This window comes from Heteronotia binoei, chromosome 6 (assembly GCF_032191835.1).
Source record: "Heteronotia binoei isolate CCM8104 ecotype False Entrance Well chromosome 6, APGP_CSIRO_Hbin_v1, whole genome shotgun sequence".
NCBI lineage: Eukaryota > Metazoa > Chordata > Lepidosauria > Squamata > Gekkonidae > Heteronotia > Heteronotia binoei.
This window is the reverse complement of record NC_083228.1, coordinates 15,538,758-15,557,665: the sequence shown is the minus strand read 5'-3', so window position 1 is coordinate 15,557,665 and position 18,908 is coordinate 15,538,758. Positions and strand designations below refer to the sequence as shown.

At 46.4% G+C, this 18,908-nt stretch overlaps 1 protein-coding gene across 1 annotated transcript in view; it reads left to right on the top strand.

Annotated features, from left to right (window-relative positions):
• OGDHL (oxoglutarate dehydrogenase L) overlaps positions 1-18,908 on the top strand; it is an 88,627-nt gene that overhangs the window by 43,104 nt on the left and 26,615 nt on the right. Inside the window, exons 15-16 of the mRNA XM_060241049.1 lie at positions 10,403-10,553; positions 15,609-15,736. Coding sequence (XP_060097032.1) covers positions 10,403-10,553; positions 15,609-15,736 — 279 coding nt within the window. The remainder of the gene's footprint in view (positions 1-10,402; positions 10,554-15,608; positions 15,737-18,908) is intronic.

Below are 18,908 nucleotides of genomic sequence, written 5' to 3'. Positions count from 1 at the left end.
ATAGTATGAGCACATAACAGCAGCTAGCACAGGGGTGTTGAACTCATTTGTTATGAGGGACGGATCTGACATAAATGAGACCTTCTGGTGCCGGGCCATGTGTGTCATAAAATGTAATGCCAGATAGCCAAGGTATAAAATTTATAAAGGATGCAGACAAACACAGTTTTTTTTTTAAAAAAAAAAACACTTTAAATAAAACATAATTAAAACATTAGCACTATTGCAATATTTTACTTATTTAGCAGTCTCTGATAACTGCCACCTCTTGCGCTGAATTATTGCATCAAAATCCGGAGACAATGTCTGTGCTGTAGCAATCTTGAGTATGCTGTTCAGGTGTGTATCTGTAAGTTGCAAACCTACTTTTGATTTACTGACATTCATTACAAAAGTCTCATGGTCAATGCTTTAAGGCTAAAACCCAGAGGAAAACATGAAATGGCTGGGAATTGCAAGCTTTTTTGTACATAAGCTGCTTCATGTGCTGGTCAGCCAATGGAGAAAATAGAAGTATTGCTCTGTAGCTTGATTGAGCAAGCCTGGCAAAGCAAGCTGTGATGAGAAGGAAGCAAGAGAGGAAGAAAGAAGCAGGCAACAGTAAATTGCTTGTGGGCCTGATAGAAGCCCTCTGGGGGCCTGATTTGGCCCCCAGGCTGCATGTTTGACACCCCTGAGCTATCATATGAACTTATAGGTTGGACTTTTCCTTCAAGAATATTTAATATTGGTAAAAGCAATGTTCATAGGATTGCTGATGATCATTTTCAGGGAGATCTGAAGCAATCACTGTGTATTGATAATTATAACAGTCTGGCACATATTTTACAAGATGCAAGGAGATTTCTGGCACCCAGACTGGTAGTAATAGTATTTAGGTTAAGAGAGAAATCCTAATCAGGGCTACTCATTAATAAGCCTGATTTTCAAGGGGACTTATTGCCAGGAAAGTTTTCTTTGGATTGCTGCCTAATGTGACAGGCTGAATATTCTCACAGTGACTGTACAAGGCAGATGCTGTCTCTCTTAGGATTTGTAGTAGTCTGATAGATGTTTGATGGCTTTATCGTGTGCATTTGATATGCTGTGTGTCTCCCTGCCCTGCACCTCTCTAGAGATGTAAAATTTCTGGAAATTTTGAAGCAATGGAAAAAACTTCCCCCTTTGTTTTTTCCCCAGGGAAAGCCACCCCCCGGCCCGATTTTTTAAATTTTTCTTTTTAAAAAATGCAATATTAGTACTCAGATTGAAAATCACTTTGTTGCTTTGGGAACATAAATTGCAATGTGCATCAATTGACGTGGCACAGAAGTATCATGTCTGATATTGTTAAAAAAACCCAGCTTATTCAGAAAATAATAACAAATTGAATTTACTTTTTTTCCTTTTTTGTTACAAATGAAATTATGAGACCCTGAAATGTAAAGAACACCTGAAGTATAAGGAACCTCTTCAGATTGTTTATGGGAGCAGGCACCCCCCCTCAATAGAAACTGAAGAAACCATCAACATCACAATATCCTTGATATAGCTTGGCCTTTCAACACGTAGGAACTTCCATGTGGAGTGTCTGCTTCACATGTTACTTTGTGGACATGGTGGACAGGGTATTATCTCTGGGTACATGTGAATTGGTCCTATGCAATGCTTCTTCTTGACTTGAAAGCCCTTTGCTGGGGTTCCCACCAGTGTTCCGTCAAAGCTGAGTTAGTGTGAGCTCGCTCACAGTTTTTTAGCCTCTGGCTCACGCACTTTTGTCTTAGCTTAGGAAAAATGGCTCCAGAGCAAACTAATTTATGCAGTAGCTTACAACTTTAATGACAGTAGCTTACAGAATAGAATTTTTGCTCACAAGACTCCATAGCTTAGAGGGAGTATTGGTCAGGATTAGGCACTGGCTCCCAGCATCCAGTTATGTTATCCTGGAGACAAATTTCCAGATGAGCTGATTGAATCAGTTTCTTTTATTTATTTTCCTTCCTTTGAGATTGATCAGCAGGTTTTGTTTTATGTAATTAAAATTCCCAAAAAGCTATTATAGCAATCCTTTCAATTATGCGTTATGAATGTTTTCTGCCCAAGTGACATGTAATTAACATAAATTTTCTTATTACATTTAAATATCATTACTCATTTTAAAAGTATCTGGAGGAGGTATACAAATACAAACTGTACTCTGAAGTTCTGTCGTCTGTTTCTATGCATTTTGATGTACAAGTGTTTTAAGTCTGCACGTACACTTGAACTTGTGGGTAGTACAGTATACCACCTGCTTGGTGTTTTGGGGACCTCTGTAAAATTCTTGAAATGTAAGAGGCACTTAAGTGGGTATGATTGTATCATCCATGCTAAAGTTTTGAATTGCTTCATTCATAAAATAAAAGTCAGTATTGCTTATTTTATGAAAATCACCAGTGCCTTGCCAAAATCATTCAGCCTTTACAAAATGTTTTGAATGGAGCAAAGCCTCAGCCTTATTCATAAAGCAAGCCCCGCTATGCAGGCTTTTCATGAATAAGTAAAGAGAGTTTGCTTCAGTTATGAAATCCCACAAAATAGGCAAGAGTTTGCTTATTTTCATGAACGAAGCAAGGGAGGTGGTTAATTCATGATTGGGGTGGAAATTTTTGTTCTATTATGGGATGCATCATTCGTTTACTTATGAATGAAGCAACTTCACTTAATTCAACATGTATATGCAAAACAAGTGCTTTAGATCAGAAAGTAATACAAACATGTGTGACTGAAAAGTAGGTAGTAGTGTTGTTCCAGCCAACTTATGGCGACCCTGTAGGGCGGGGGGCGGCGGCCAACGGTAGCTCTCCAGATGTTTTTGCCTACAACTCCCATCAGCCCCAGCCAGCATGTAGGCAAAAAACATCTTGAGAGCTACCGTTGGGAGCTGTAGGCAAAAAACATCTTGAGAGCTACCGTTGGCCACCCCTGCTGTAGGGTTTTCAAGGCTAGAGAGGAACAGAGGTGGTTTGCCATTGCCTTGCTTGGTGTAACAACAACCCTGGATTTCTTTGGCAGACTACCATCCAATTACTAACTAGGGCTGACCCTCAAGATCTGATGAGAATGGGCTAGCCTGGGCCATCCAGGCCACTGATGACTGAAAAGTTGAGCAAAACAAATGATGAGTTTTGATACTTGGTCAGTAGAAGAGACTGTGGATTGCTCCATGAGGCTCATTCCAGTTATGTGGAAATAAGTTCCACTGCAAGGACATTAAGACAAACCAGAATTGATGCATAATTGAACACAGAGATGGAGAACAAGCTGTTTTGGAAATAGGTACACGAGAAGAAACGGCTTGGAAATGCTGAGCTAATTGTGATTTGAGACCAAAGCCCTTTGAATTTTGACTCGTAAATAGGCCATGTTCTGATCTGCCTGCCTCCCCCTTCCCTTAACTTTCAGCAGCAGTGATTTGGTAAAAGAAGAGGCATGGGCTGTAGCATCTGAACACTCTTCAAGGGCAGCCCCACAAACAGAACATTGCAGCAGTCTAATATAGTTGTTGCCAGGGCATGCACCACTATGGCACACTCTTTTTTTTTGCCTATCTGGTTCACCAGTTGAAGCTGCTGAAAGGTACCTCTGGCCACTTCTGCCATCTGCTTATCTAACAGAATAAGCAGCATCCCCAAGCTACAAACTTGCTTCTTTAGAGGGAGTGCAGTCCCATCAACACCTCAATTCCTGAGTCAGTCCTTCAACCCAGCAGTAGCATCTCTGTTTTGTCAGGATAACATTTCAGTTTACTGACCCTCATTGACACCAAAACTGACTCCAGCGTTTCCATAGCCTCCCTGGTATCTGCCAGAAGCATGAGATTGGGCAGAGTATCATTTGAGTATTGGTGACAGCCCATATTTCCCAGTGGTATCATGTAAATGTTGAGGGACAAGATGGAACTTGGCAGGACCCCATAGATCTTCTTCGTGGTCTCTGTGCAGTCCCACACATGGGTCTTGCCGCAGGCAACGGATCCATTCCTCGGAGCTCCAATAGCTCGTTTATAACGTCTTTTGGCGCGCTTTCCTCCCGCTCTGGGGAGCAGGCAGCGACCGCGCATGCCTGGAGCGGGGGGAGAGCGCCCCTTCCACTCAGTTTCTTTCCTACCGCCGCCCGGACAACACCTCCCTCGCTGCGTTCCTCCTTAGCTCGTCTGTTACTTCATCCGCTTCTTTCCTCCTTCACTGGTATCGTATTTCTATCTCTTATATCTTCTCTTTCGTCCCAAAAAAAACAAAACAAAAAAAAAAAACCCGTTCTGCGCTTTCTTTCCCCTTTTCTCCCTTCCCCCCCCTCCCTTGTCCGGGGCGCATGGAAGGGAAAGTTACCTTCAAAAAGTGCACGCGCTGTGGGACCAAAATCCCTACTACAGACGGCCACAGCCACTGCCTTTTTTGCTTGGGGGAATCTCACCGAGTCGACTCCTGCCCTCATTGTGCGAATTTCGGAAAGCAGGCCCGAAAAAACCGCGCGGCAAGGCTCCGGAGTTTCCTGATCGAGTTGTCCTTAAGGGCTATGCCCACATCGGGCTCGCCGCCTCCCCAACAACAAGCGGGAGATTCGGCTTCTACGGACGTGTCTCTCGCTAAACAGAAACACAAGTCCGATAAAAAATCTTCGAAGCACGCCGAGACCGGCCATAAGGCTTCGAAGAAATCGCGCCACCTGGAACCCACGGGTCCGGCGCACAAAAAGTCTCGTCATCCCGGATCGGCCGATTCGGGTCCGAGGAAACTCCACGCGCACTTGGCTCCCAAGAAGCCTCAGCCTCCAATTTCGACATCGACCTCCATGGATCCTGTGACTCCAACTCAGCCTGCTCTTCCGCTTGAGTTGACGACTCCGTCGGACGTCATCACCGACATGCCCCAACTGACGCCTCACACATCTACAGCAGTTGAGGTCATACCGGTCCACTCTCGTTCGCCCTCGGTGCACAGCGTGGTCCCGACCGACTTCCTTGAACCCGATCTTACTAGTGAGTCTACCCAGACCTACCTGAAACCCCCGCTTCGAATCGGATCCTTCCGCGATATCGGGATTTCTCCCCTGTATAAGGACCTCCGAGACGTCGGGATTTCTCCCCTGTACAAGGACTCGGCCGTTCAGGCCTCAAACAAGGGGCGCTCTCGCTCACCCTCACGTCGACTACGATCCCGGTCACCGCTCAAGGCTCGCTCCAGATCACCGCGCCGGCGCCGAGACTCCGACTCCTCTGATTATTATCGGGACTATTATGCCCCCAGATACGACCAGCACCACTCTCGCTTTCATCGTCCTTCTCGTTCTCCTTCTCTTGAGGGCTCAGGTTATTCCCCGTACCAATACGAGGACTCTCCTAGACCCCGTGATCGACTCCGTGACTTTTCTCGACGACTCCGCGATTCTCCACGCCGTGATTACTCCCGGGATCGGACCCGAGAGCCACGCCCCCGCGGCTTCGACCATGACCTCTCTTCTCCACCCCGTGACCAAGATCGGACCCGTGAACATGCCTATCCTCGGGATCGGATCCGAGAGCCGGACTACTCTCGCTATTCCCCTCGACTCCGCGAAAGGCTTCGGGAATCTGTTCGTCACTCTGATCTACAGCGACCCCGGGACCACTACCAGACAGAGGACGCTAGACCGCGCACTCCATCAGCCTCGGCCGCGATTGCTCCTCCGGTCTCCACTCCTACAGACCAACCTGCTCAGACGATGAAATCTCAACCTGTTCCTTCGGACCCGATCCGACCCCCGCACTCTCCCTCGGGTGAGGATTCCCACTCCGACCCGGAATCGTCAGCATCCTCAGACTCCGAGGACCGTCCTGACTCGGTAGCCTCGGATTCGGTACCACAGCCCCGACTATCTCCATCTGATGCGTCCAAGGCCTATCTCCACCTAATTACAACCATGGCCGAAGCCCTCAACATTACTCTTCCGTCGGACTCACCTAAGGTCTCTGACCTTGTACACGACCTCGTGCAAACGGACTTTCCACCGGGCTCGCTTCTTCCCATGCTCCCGGTACACCTCGAAGGCCTCCGCGAAACCTGGGACAAACCTGCCTCGGTTCCACCTACCGCGAAACGCTTTGACTCTCTCTACAGAGTTCACGCTCCTGAGGCTAAATTTCTTGCTTCTCATCCGGCGCCCAACTCCATTATCGTGCACTCAGCCACTAAGGCTAAACCATCCAGACATCCGACACCTCCTGACCGTGAAGGCAGGAAATTGGACACCCTGGCAAGAAAAATTTTCGGCCTTGCCTCTACAAATTCTAAACTAAACAATTATTTAGCCTACTTTTCAGCCTATGTCTACAACTTGGCTAACCAATTTACGCCTCTTATTTCCGCCCTTCCCGAACCCTCCCAAAGAACGGCCTCCGGCTTGGTATCAGAGCTATCTAGAGTGTCCAAGCAACAGATCAACACCATACGCCATGCTGTTTCTTGCTCGTCCAGGGTTTTTGCATCCTCTGTTGCCTTACGACGCCACGCCTGGCTGAGGTCCACAAATCTACAACCGGACATTAAACAAAAAATAGAAGACCTTCCCTTCGATGGCCTCGGCCTTTTCCATGCTTCTACTGACGAAGTCTTAGCCTCGGTGGATGATGGCCGCAAACGTGCCAAGCGCTTGGGAGTTTCCCAACCGTTTTCCCAGCGTCCCAACCGTGCAAAGCCCTGGAGACCATCATTTCAAAGACGCCAAGGGTCACCTAAGCGTACCGACTTCTGGAAGAGGAAGACTGGCCAGCAGAAACCGCAGTTTCAACAAAGACCGCGGTCACAACAGGCCAAAAAACCCTCCCTTCCTTCTAAACAGTCTCTTTGACTCCCCCGTACCGTTCTTCAACACACGTCTGTCACCGTTCCTTCCGACTTGGAACTCGATAACAACCGACTCCTGGGTGCTGACCATCGTGCGTCTAGGTTACGCAATCGAGTTCATTTCTCCACCTCGCCACCACTATTTCACAGCTACCCCCCCCTCTCCCCTCCTCCGTCAGGAGATCCTGGACTTGCTCCACAAGGAAGCCATAGAGCCCGTTCCCCCCCTCCATCGGGGGACAGGCTTCTATTCAAGATACTTCCTTGTTCCCAAGAGGGATGGAGGAAGGCGTCCCATTCTAGATCTAAGGAAGCTCAACAAGCACATCGCATACAGGAAGTTCAGAATGATCTCCCTGCAGTCCATTCTGCCTCTTATCCCCAGGAATTCCTGGATGGCTTCCCTAGACCTTCAGGACGCTTACTTCCATGTGACAATCCGACCTCAACATCGGAAGTATCTACGATTTGCCATGGGCCGGGACCACTACCAATATGTGTCCCTACCTTTCGGCCTCTCCACTGCGCCCCGCGTGTTCACCAAGTGCATGGCGGTTGTGGCAGCTGCACTTCGCACTCGGAACATTCCAGTCTTCCCGTACATCGACGACTGGCTCCTGGTGGCCCCGACACAACAGCAATTGGAGCACAACCTCGACACAGCTCTCACTCTTCTGAGCTCCCTGGGTCTCCGCGTGAATACATCAAAGTCGCACCTCACACCTACCCAGGACCTCAAGTTTATAGGCGCCCTTCTCTGCAGCTCCCTGCATCGAGCTTTTCTCCCAGAGGATCGGGCATGCACTATTATTGCCCTAGCCAAGGCAGTTCAACAGCAACCCCGTCAGTCTGCGTTCACAATCCAACGCCTGCTGGGCCTTATGGCTGCAACGACATCTGTCCTTCGATTTGCCAGACTGCGAATGCGACAACTGCAGATCTGGTTTGTTCGAGCCTACAACCCTCAAACGCAACCGCAAGCTGCTCTGCTCACTATCCCACAGAGAGCGCTTCTATCTCTCACGTGGTGGACTGTGCCCAACAATCTACTAGAGGGCAAGCCGTTTCTACCGACTTCCCCTACGACCACTATAACAACAGATGCCTCCAAGTGGGGATGGGGAGCCCACCTAGAGGACAAAACTGTCAGAGGGCTTTGGACGACCACCGAGAGACTCATGCACATAAACTGCTTAGAACTGATCGCGGTGCACAGAGCTCTTCAATCATTTCTCCCATTAATAAAGGGCCAGCATGTCCAGATCTCTACGGACAACATGGCGACTGTTTATTATATAAACAAACAAGGGGGCACCAGATCCCTCCGTCTCTGTCGTATAGCCGTACTGCTCTGGGAATGGTGTGTCAAACACAACATATTTATGACTGCCATTCATCTCCCCGGTGTGGAGAATACCTTGGCCGATTCCCTCAGCAGGTTTCGGATAGACGACCACGAATGGTCCATCACTCCGACCTACCTTCGCAGCATCTTCCGCTGCTTCGGAACACCCGAGGTGGACGCCTTTGCATCCAGGAACAATGCCAAGTGTCCTCAGTTTTATTGCAGGAGGGGCAACGACGCCTTTCTGCACGATTGGACAGGTCCCCTTCACTACTTCTTTCCACCGACCCCCCTTCTGACACGTGTGTTGGTGAAAATAACTCGGGATGGCACAGACTGCATCCTCATTGCGCCATGGTGGCCTCGGCAACCGTGGTTCACGAGGCTGCTTCAACTGTCACGCCACACTTACTGCCGGCTTCCTCCTGCGGGCGACCTCCTCTCTCAAGCCAACGGTCAGGTTCTTCATCACAACCCTCGGGTCCTGGCCCTGACCGCCTGGAGAATACGGCCACCTTCCTCTCTACAGAAGTAACCAATGTCATCCTCAACGCAAGAAAGCCTTCCACCAGACTTTCTTATCAGCGTAAATGGAAGCGCTTCTGTTCCTTTGCAACATCTTCTCAACTGCAGCCGGAAACGGCTCCACTTCCCCTAATTCTGGACTACCTACTTTCCCTACAGAAATCCGGACTCTGTTATTCCTCTGTGAAGGTTCACCTTTCTGCGGTTTCTGCTTTCCACAAGCCGATCGATGGCAAGACTGTGTTCTCCCATCCCTTATCAAAGTCCTTTCTCAAGGGCTTGTTGCACCTCAACCCACCGGTTAAACCATTTGTTCCGACATGGAGTTTATCGTTAGTCCTTTCCTGCTTGATGAAAGCCCCTTTTGAGCCTATGGCTACCATAGACCTCAATCTCCTTTCCTGGAAGACAGCATTACTCGTAGCCCTCACCTCGGGCAAACGGGCAAGTGACTTATGCGCTTTCCGCTACGATCCTCCCTACACCATTTTCCACAAGGACAAAGTTGTTTTGCGACCGGACCCTGCGTTCCTGCCTAAGGTTGTCTCCCAGTTCCACTTATCAACCTCAACTTCTCTACCAACGTTCTTCTCCAACCCATCCGACCAGGGACAACGAGCCCTGCATTCCTTGGACGTTAGAAGGGCGTTATCCTTCTACCTTGATCGTACACAACCTTTCCGTAAGGACCCTAATCTGTTTGTGGCCTACGGAAACCCCCACAGGGGTCTTAAAATTTCTACCCAACGTCTGTCAAAGTGGGTAGTCAGTGCCATCAGGTTGTGCTACGAACTGGCTAAGCAGCCTTTGCCCGACGGCCTTAAGGGCCACTCTACTAGAGCGGTCTCCACGTCTTCGGCCTTTCTACAAGGCGTGTCTCTAGAGGACATTTGTGCGGCTGCATCCTGGTCCTCTCCATCCACGTTCGTCTCCCACTATGCGATGGACGTTCGTGCGAGACGTGACGCCTCCTTCGGCCAAGCGGTCCTCAGATCCATCTTCCTCTGAAGCCAGGGGTGAGTGCATCCGCTTCCATCTTTACACTGCAGACCACGTCACATGATGGTTGATTGCGTGATTGCATGTGATTTGATTTTTCCTGTGACTAACCTTTTTCTTTACCAGCACCCTCCTCCAGTCCATCCAGCTGGCTAGTCACCCATGTGTGGGACTGCACAGAGACCACGAAGAAGATAAACAGGTTGCTTACCTGTAACTGATGATCTTCGAGTGGTCATCTGTGCAGTCACACACGCCCACCCAGCCTTCCCCGCTGCTGGCCTCTTGTGATTCTTCCGTAAACTTACAGTGTCATTGCCGGCGGCGGCTGGAAGAAACTGAGTGGAAGGGGCGCTCTCCCCCCGCTCCAGGCATGCGCGGTCGCTGCCTGCTCCCCAGAGCGGGAGGAAAGCGCGCCAAAAGACGTTATAAACGAGCTATTGGAGCTCCGAGGAATGGATCCGTTGCCTGCGGCAAGACCCATGTGTGTGACTGCACAGATGACCACTCGAAGATCATCAGTTACAGGTAAGCAACCTGTTTTTCTCTCTTCATTTAGTTCTCTTTTCATTTATGTTTTTTGGTGATCCTGCCTTTACACAGATAAACAAACACTTAATTCGGTGGTATGACAAGTACTCGTGAGATAAAGTTGCCCATTCCCCTCTTTCTCCCCTCTTTCTCTGTTTAGGGCTTTCTCGAATTTTGAAAGGTCGACTGGAAATGACAAAGAATCGAATTGTTGACTGGGCCCTGGGGGAGTACATGGCTTTTGGGTCTTTACTGAAAGAAGGTATCCATGTCCGGCTAAGCGGGCAGGATGTGGAAAGAGGCACCTTCAGGTGAGTAATATAATATAGCTGTTCATATGATTGTGTCTTACAGTTTCATTTGTGAATTCAGCCTGAGGCTCTGTCAAAATTAGACACTTACAAGCATGGACTTACAGGCGGGATCTCATTCCCCCATCCGTCCCCCTTCCCATACTCTCTCTACTCTTTCTCTGTTCTTCCTCTTTCCCATACCCTGGTAACTGAATTAAGCACTCTCTCAGCCAGGCCACATGGATTAGAATTTAAGAACTGATCTATACGCAATGCACAATGAATTGATAGATTGAAGTGGTAACATTGCAAACAGCGCCAATGCAGATTGCCCATGGGAATATCATAGTTCAGTTGTTTCAGAGGGTAGCCGTGTTGCTCTGCAGTAGAAGAGCTAAATATAAGACCAGCAACATTTGTGGGGTATTAGCTTTAGAAAGTCAAAGTTCATCTTTGTGTCTTATGTGCAGTTCCATACGTATGCCTGTACAGAAGCCCACTCGATGAACAACAGTTACTGGTAAGCAGTGTTCCCTCTGAGCTGAGTGAGCGTGAGCTGGCTCACAGATTTTTAGCCTCCAGCTCACACATTTTTGCCTTAGCTCAGGAAAATTGACTCCAGAGCACACTAATTTCTGCAGTAGCTCGCAACTTTAATTCCAGTAGCTCACAAAGTAGAATTTTTGCTCACAAGACTCTGCAGCTTAGCGGGAACACTGCTGGTAAGTGCAACCCTCTTTTCATTTTGTATGGTATAAAAAGGTAGAGGTAGTCCCCTGTGCAAGCACCAGTCGTTTACGTCTCTGGGGTGATGTTGCTTTCACAACATTTTCATGGCAGACTGTACGGGGTGGTTTGCCATTTCCTTCCCCAGTCAAGTACACTTTCCCCTCAGCAAGCTGGGTACTCATTTTACCGACCTCGAAAGGATGGAAGGCTGAGTCAACCTGGAGCCGGCTACCTGAACCCAGCTTCCGCGAGGATCGAACTCAGGTCATGAACAGGGGGCTCAGACTGCAGTACTGCAGCCTTACCACTCTGTGCCACTCTGCTACCCACATCTTATACCTTTCAAATCTTAATGGTCTCTTTGGTGTTACTGCACTCAAATCTAGCCCTCATATTTTGAGCAGTTAACCATTTGAAAAGCTCCCTTCATTTGCTAAATTAGTAGGCTGGGGGAAAAGACTATTTTAAACCTTTCTTCCCAGTGTCCTTGTTTACCGTATCAGGGGGGAGAGAGAGAGAGAGAGAAGTGCCATCAAGTTGCTTCTGACATAGGGTGACCCCATGATTAATGACCTCCAAAGTGGCCTATCCTTAACAGCCTTGTTCAGGTCTTGCAGACTGAGGGCCCTTGTGGCTTCCTTGATTGTTATGCTGTAAGGCTTTTGGAATTGGAGTGGGCTTCCTTGATTGAGTCAATCTATCTCATGTCGCGTCTTCCTCCTTTTCTGCTGCCTCCTCCTTTTCCTAGCATTATTATCTTTCCCAGTGACTCATCTTCTCGTAATGTGGCTGAAGAACGACAGCCTCAGTTTTGTCATCTTAACTTCTAGGGAGAGTTCAGAGTGGAATCGATCGAGAGCCCTCTTCTTTGTCTCTTTGGCAGTCAGCTTTCTTCGTTGTCTAACTTTCACGCCTATCCGTAGTAATGAAGACTACAACAGTATGAATTATCTTGATCTTGGCTGCTTGGGACACCCCCTTACCCTTAAGAATCGTTTCTAGCCCCTTCCCGGCTGCCCTTCCCAGTCTCAATCTCCTTCTGAGGGACGGTGGCTCAGTGGCTTCTGAGGGGAGGGACGGTGGCTCAGTGGTAGAGCATCTGCTTGGGAAGCAGAAGGTCCCAGGTTCAATCCCTGGCATCTCCAAAAAAAGGGTCCAGGCAAGTAGGCGTGAAAATCCTCAGCTTGAGACCCTGGAGAGTTGCTGCCAGTCTGAGAAGACAATACTGACTTTGATGGACCAAAGGTCTGATTCAGTATAAGGCAGCTTCATATGTTCCTGGTTGAGAGGCACATGAGCGGGCATTAAACAGATTTCCCTGCACCCTTGAGAAGTGTCAAGTACTGCACAGCTTCAGTAATCAATACTCCTTCATTTGTATAAAGGTGTTTATTGACTATCTGAGTCCTTACAGGCAAGCAGGTTCTGGCTGAAACTAAAGACAATCGCTTCTGCCCTCATAGATATACCTTGGTTCTGTCTGTTACATGTTTCAAATACTAAAGCGCCAAAATCTACCAATAGCAGCCCCCCCTTTAGCATTCCAAGCCCCCCTAACTATGCAGAAATGAAACCACAAAAGTCTCTGTGAGCTCGGTAACAGCCTTGGAGGCACTCTGTAACCCAGGGGTGTCAAACTCATTTGTTATGAGGGCCAGATTTGATATAATGAGACCTTGTTGGGCTGGGCCATGCCATGTGTGTACCTATTTAAGATTAGGTAGCACTAGCAGAGACATAAATTTTATAAAGAACACAGATGAACGCAAATATATATATTAAAAACTTAAAATGTGCTTTAAATGATAGCACTCATTGGTCTTAAAAATGCTTTCTTGGTATTTCTCCCATGGGAACCAGGGAACCGGGCAAAGGAAGCTCTAGTTCTTTCCTTTCTTCCCTAGGGGACTGAGGTGGGGAGGAGCCTTAGTCAATTGAAAGAAGAGAAGCTTGGCTCAGTAGCTCTGCTGTGCCGTTGAGAGAGCCTGGCAAAGTAAGCTGTGATGCAAAAGGAAGCAAAAGAGAGTGAGAAGGAAGCTGTCGCCAGTTGCTTGGGGGTCTGATAGGAGCCCTCCGAGGGCCTGATTCGGCACCTGAATAGCATGTTTGACACCCTGCTGTAACCAGTTCTCAGCAGGATGGAAAGAAACAACAGGTCAGTGTTCAGAGCAAAACAATAACTTCCAAGCAAGACCCAGGGGTTACTTCAGGTTACATACAGGCCCAGTTAATCCCCATAACATTATGGCAAAGACCTGTTCTTGACAAGATGAGCAGTCCAGAATTCTGTCACTTCAGTCTATCACCTCATTTTACGTAATGCATAAAATGACTCTTGGGGAGTCTTCATAAGAAGAAGGGAGTAAACAAACAAAAATTCTATTGGAAGTATCCTTCTATTGTGGTGCTTTAATGGTTTACACTCTGGCCCCTGATTTTGTAGCGTTAACTACTTTCTGCTTAGAGTTGTGAGTGGTTTTTCCTAAGATGGGTTAGAACAGAGATGCAGCCTGCAATTTGTTCAGCGTCAGCAGGTATGAGCCACAGAATAGCTATTATCAGGGTAATAGCCCTTCTTTCTTCAGTGGTGGTAGAGCTTGAACATATTGGTGTGTTTCACTCAGTTAGTCTTGCTTAGGGAGTTAATGGATTACAGTAATTACTTCAGTCATCTCTGTTTTGATAATGTTCCTTGGTGCACCATTCTAATGCTGATTAATGGAGCTCTGGAGAGCTCTCGGCAGTGAACAAATGTGCAAGGGATGGGCACCCCGGGGGTGGGGAGTGGTTGCAACTTGTACAAGCCGGGGGTCCTGAGAAGCGCTCAGGGAGGTGGGAGCCAGTGCACAATATGAAACTAGATACAACTCAAGGTGAGCAATACGATTTCTCAGCTAATTATAATTTGAGAGAAAGCAGCCCCATTGTGTAATGCCTTCCACCCTGTTTTATGGAGTATAGCTGCATGCCGCTTAAAGCTTCATATATTGAGCAGCAGCAACTCCAGAGTTATCTGTAATGCCTGAGAGAAGGCATAAAAACTGAATACTTGGTGTTTTAAAAAAATTAAAGTCTTAATCCATGTTTCCACTGTATTGGCAGAAGATGTCCATCTAGGTGGTCTTTTAGGGGCACTAAACAATATCCTTTCTTTGTGGATACTGTTTAATTTTTGTTTTACAAATATACAAAAAGGTTATGGATTAGTGTGGAACAGTGTGCCAAAATGTGGGCTTTTGTGGAAGTTACAAACAGTCAACTAAAAAAAAAAAGAAGGATAATTCAGTTGAGAGTTATTTTTATTTATTTTATTTTTTATTTTATTACATTTGTATCCCGCCCTCCCCTGATGGGCTCAGGGTGGCTAGCAACAGTTAAAGCAGTGCAAAAATAAAATTACAATAAGATCATTAAAACATTTCATACAATTCTGTACAGTTTAAAACAATCCTTCGGCTTCAGTTTCATTCCCTAAAGTCCAAGATGGCATGTTATGGTGCAATCCTAAACAGAGTTACACTGTTCTGGGTCCACTGAAGTCAATGTGCTTAGAAGGCTGTAACTCTGCTTAGGATTGCACTGTGAGTCCAGGAGATGGAAATCAGTCTTTGCTTGGCTTGCCTGTGAATGGTCATTTTGGGAAGCTGTGTGCCTGATTGGTGGAACTTTGAAAATTCTGAGGTGGGGGGAGACTGCGAGATAAAACTGGAAAACTCTGTTAGGGAAACTCTGTTGTTGGAATTGCCATGGGAAGTATAGTATATGTGATAGATACAAATGTAACAGAAGTAAAAAGATTACTGCATCTGCGCACAATATATACAAGGAAGTAGTTTGAATTGATATTGTCTTTTTTCTTTCTTGGCTTAGTATACTTTCATTTGAAATGTGTTCTTTTCTTTTAACTCCTGATAAACCCATTTTCTGAGTCAATCCCTGTGTTGACTCCTTGACTATATTAACTATCCTGCCATATTGATATCTCCCGAGGTATACTTTTGAGAGTACCTCTGTGGAATTAAAAAAAGAAGCCCGAAGCGGCTGTGCCCACAAATAGACCATACATCATAGGAAGATGCTAGGAAGTGTGAGCTGTGAACTAGAGCAACTCCAGTTCACATCTCTCCCCAACCATATATTCATTTGTTAGCCTTCACTGTCTGTCAGCCTCAGTCCTCTGATCTGCAATATGAGGACAGTAATGTTGATCTACCTTGCCAGACAACTGTATTGGGAAAAGGAAAGCTCTTATGATAGTTTAAACATGTTATATACGCGTTCTTTTTCTTAGAATATCTTTAAAACATGCTTCAAGAAATGACTCATTCCTTAAAATCTTTGTAGTCATCGTCACCATGTGCTCCATGATCAAGATGTGGACAAAAGGACCTGCGTACCTATGAATCACCTGTGGGAGCAGCAGGCCCCCTACACTGTCTGCAATAGCTCCCTTTCAGAATATGGAGTCTTGGGTAAGTTTTGACAGTTTTCCCTTTCATTAAATAAACATTGCAAAATTTGAGACTATATGGCTTTTTAAGTCACGAGACAGTTGTGCTTAGAGCTCACCTGCATTTGCACACGGGATTTACGTCTTTATTTCTAGAAATTGTGTCTCTGCCTTTGGATCTTTTAGTGTAGACAGACTCTTGTGCACAGACTCTCTGAGACAAAAATTCATTGTAAAGCATGGAGGCCATGGCCCACGGACAGAATTGCTTTGCATGGTAAGAAGTTCTGGGTTCAACACTTGGTATTTGCAATTAAAGGGCCTTTAGTAGCTGCAGTTTGGAAGGATCTTTCGCTGCCTGAAATCATGGAGCGCCACTGAGCTTGGTAAATGGTTTGACAGGGTATTAGTTGTTTGACTTGGTATTAATTAATTGTTGTCTAGGCATGCAGCCTTGTTCCTTCCTGGATTCTTTTTTTTTTTTTGAGTTCACACATGCGCTCTTAATGCTCTTCAGTGCACATTTTTGAATGAGTTTTTGAGCCTTTCTGTAGGAAGGCACTAGCACTCTAAATCACACTTGTTTCTGTTGTAAAGGCACTGCTACACTGTACTGTAGGTTTAAAAAAAAGAGAGACTTCTGTGCCATTTGTGCTGCTGCGCAGAAACCAAAAGGACCTCTTTATTCTGTAGGAGCTCACCATTCCCCACGACTTGGTCTTCTCAGGGCTGTGGGCTCTTGAGTGTCTTCATTAGCACCTTTTGCTTAGTTAATAATGCTAATTTGGATAGGAGGCTTCTAGCACCTTAAAGATTAACAGATTTGTTAGAAGGTTTTGTGAACTACTGCCCACTTTATCAGGAAAGCCAAGCCGTTAAAGTGCCACAAGTTCCCTTTTTATATTTCTCTTCTGGTTGGTGGTAATCTTTTAACTGTAACCACAGGGGGAGAACTGGCTTTTTATAATTATCTATTGAGTTACTGTTTTGTGGGGAGGGGGACAGGGTCACTATTCACAGGTTTGTGTGAATGGTATGATGATTTAGTTCCCTCCAGCAGATAGAGCGGCAGCATGCTATCCAGGCATTCTTCATGAATGGCTTACATTGTCTAACCATCCTCCCATCCTATTTGCAACCAAATGTGGCTGTGACAAGCAAGAGAAGTTAAGCACCTGACTTGAATTTCTGCTGGCGTGAGCAAGCAGAAAACCTCTCAGTCATTTGGGGGAATTCCCGTTAGTTTTCTTTTTTGGGTTGGAGCTAATTAAGTAGAAATGAATGGAAGAGACCTGCTAATTAAGTAGAAATGAATGGAAGAGACCTGCACGATGAAGCTTTCAAATTGTTTTTCTGGCAGGTGCAGCAGCAGAGAGCACTGGCACCTGTTCAGAGCCCGTGATCTCAGCACAGGGTTATTATGGAGCCATTAAGGAGCATCGGGGGGGGGGGGGGGGGTAATAGTTCCACTGAAACGTTATTCTGGCAGGACTCATATGCTCCGGGGATGAAACTACTCTTTACTTACTAAACATAAAAGAGCACTGCTGGGGCAGAGGAGTATGTATTGAGGAGCGCTGAAGGGAGTTTGAATGCTTGTGCCTTTTTGTTATGAACCGAGAGTGTCAGTTTTGTAATTTAGTGATGGGGCTTCTCTAGTCCACATCAGCCTTGATTTTTGCCTTTCATGTATTTTTCTGGACCAAGTAGGGGCTGCTGCTGGGCAAGCATGTTTGTGGGGAATTGCCCTGCCCTGCCTTACTAACAGAACCTCTGTACCGCTGACCTAGAAGTGTGAACTGTAGAATACAAAGCCAGTTTGGTGTAGTGGTTAAGTGGTTAAGTGCGCGGACTCTTATCTGGGACACCCGGGTTTGATTCCCCACTCCTCCGCTTGTACCTGCTGGAATGGCCTTGGGTTAGCCATAGCTCTCGCAGGAGTTGTCCTTGAAAAGGGCAGCTGCTGTGAGAGCCCTCTCAGCCCCACCCGCCTCACAGGGTGTCTGTTGTGGGGGAATGAGATAAAGGAGATTGTAAGCCGCTCTGAGACTTTGATTCAGAGAGAAGGGCGGGGTATAAATCTGCGGTCTTCTTCTGTATTGTGGTTTGTGTGTATGCGTGCTGTGGTCTCTCAACTAACATGAAAGGGCCATTATCTCTCATTTTCTCTTTCCTATAGAATTGTATCTGTTCAGGCTCACATTGTGGTTTTATATTATATGTAGGATCCATTAATGATGCTGGCTCTCTTATCTTGCCTTTGCTGTTGTGGTTTCGTATACATTAAGAAACGATCACTTGCCTGTTCATAGAGGGAGCTGATGGCTGTGCTAGGTGTGGGGTGGGCCAGTGGCCAGGTGAGCAGGGTGGAAGGATGTCTAGCTGTGTAAATAATTACAAAGGGAGAATTGTTTCAAAGGGTAGACATGTTGGTCCTCAGAAGAACAGATAGACTCAAGTCCACTAGATCAACAAGATTTTCTGGGTATAAACCTGCAAGAGTTAAAACTCCCTTTGTTAGGAGCAATGTGTTATTTGAAAATTATCATTTTAAACAGTGTGAACATTAAAGGTAGTTTGCATTAAAAAACTATTTTTAGGATCAAGGTTGAAGCTCTGACTTCTTTTTTCCTCTGCCCAAAAGAATGTCTTTGTGCCAGCAGAGGAAAAAAACTCCCTATGGTTAGTTAATTGGATCTACCACCAATAGAATGCCTTGAAATTTGTGCTTGAATTTGGTCCATCTATTTAATAAAGCCAGCTGATATGTTAAACATTAACCATAAGCTTCTCAGTGGATTCTCAAAGATGTCTAGTATAACTATATAATTTATTGGGCGGGGTGTGGCCTAATCATTACTTGGATTCTGATGCCAGATCTCTTCAGCTGTAAGTGGAGATGCTTATAAGACGGTATTAATGAACGCTCTGCATCACTTATATTGGTGAAAGCATCAGTGAAGTAATTCTAGTTTTAATTACTTATGATGAGATGCAAGTTAAATGAAATGACTGTATATTCCTACTCTAAGTGAACTAAAAAGGTAAAGGTAAAAGTAGTCCCCTGTGCAAGCATCAGTCATTTTCGACTCTGGGGTGATGCTGCTTTCACAATGTTTTCACGGCAGACTTTTTACGGAGTGGTTTGCCATTGCCTTCCCCAGTCATCTACACTTTCCCCCCAGCAAGCTGGG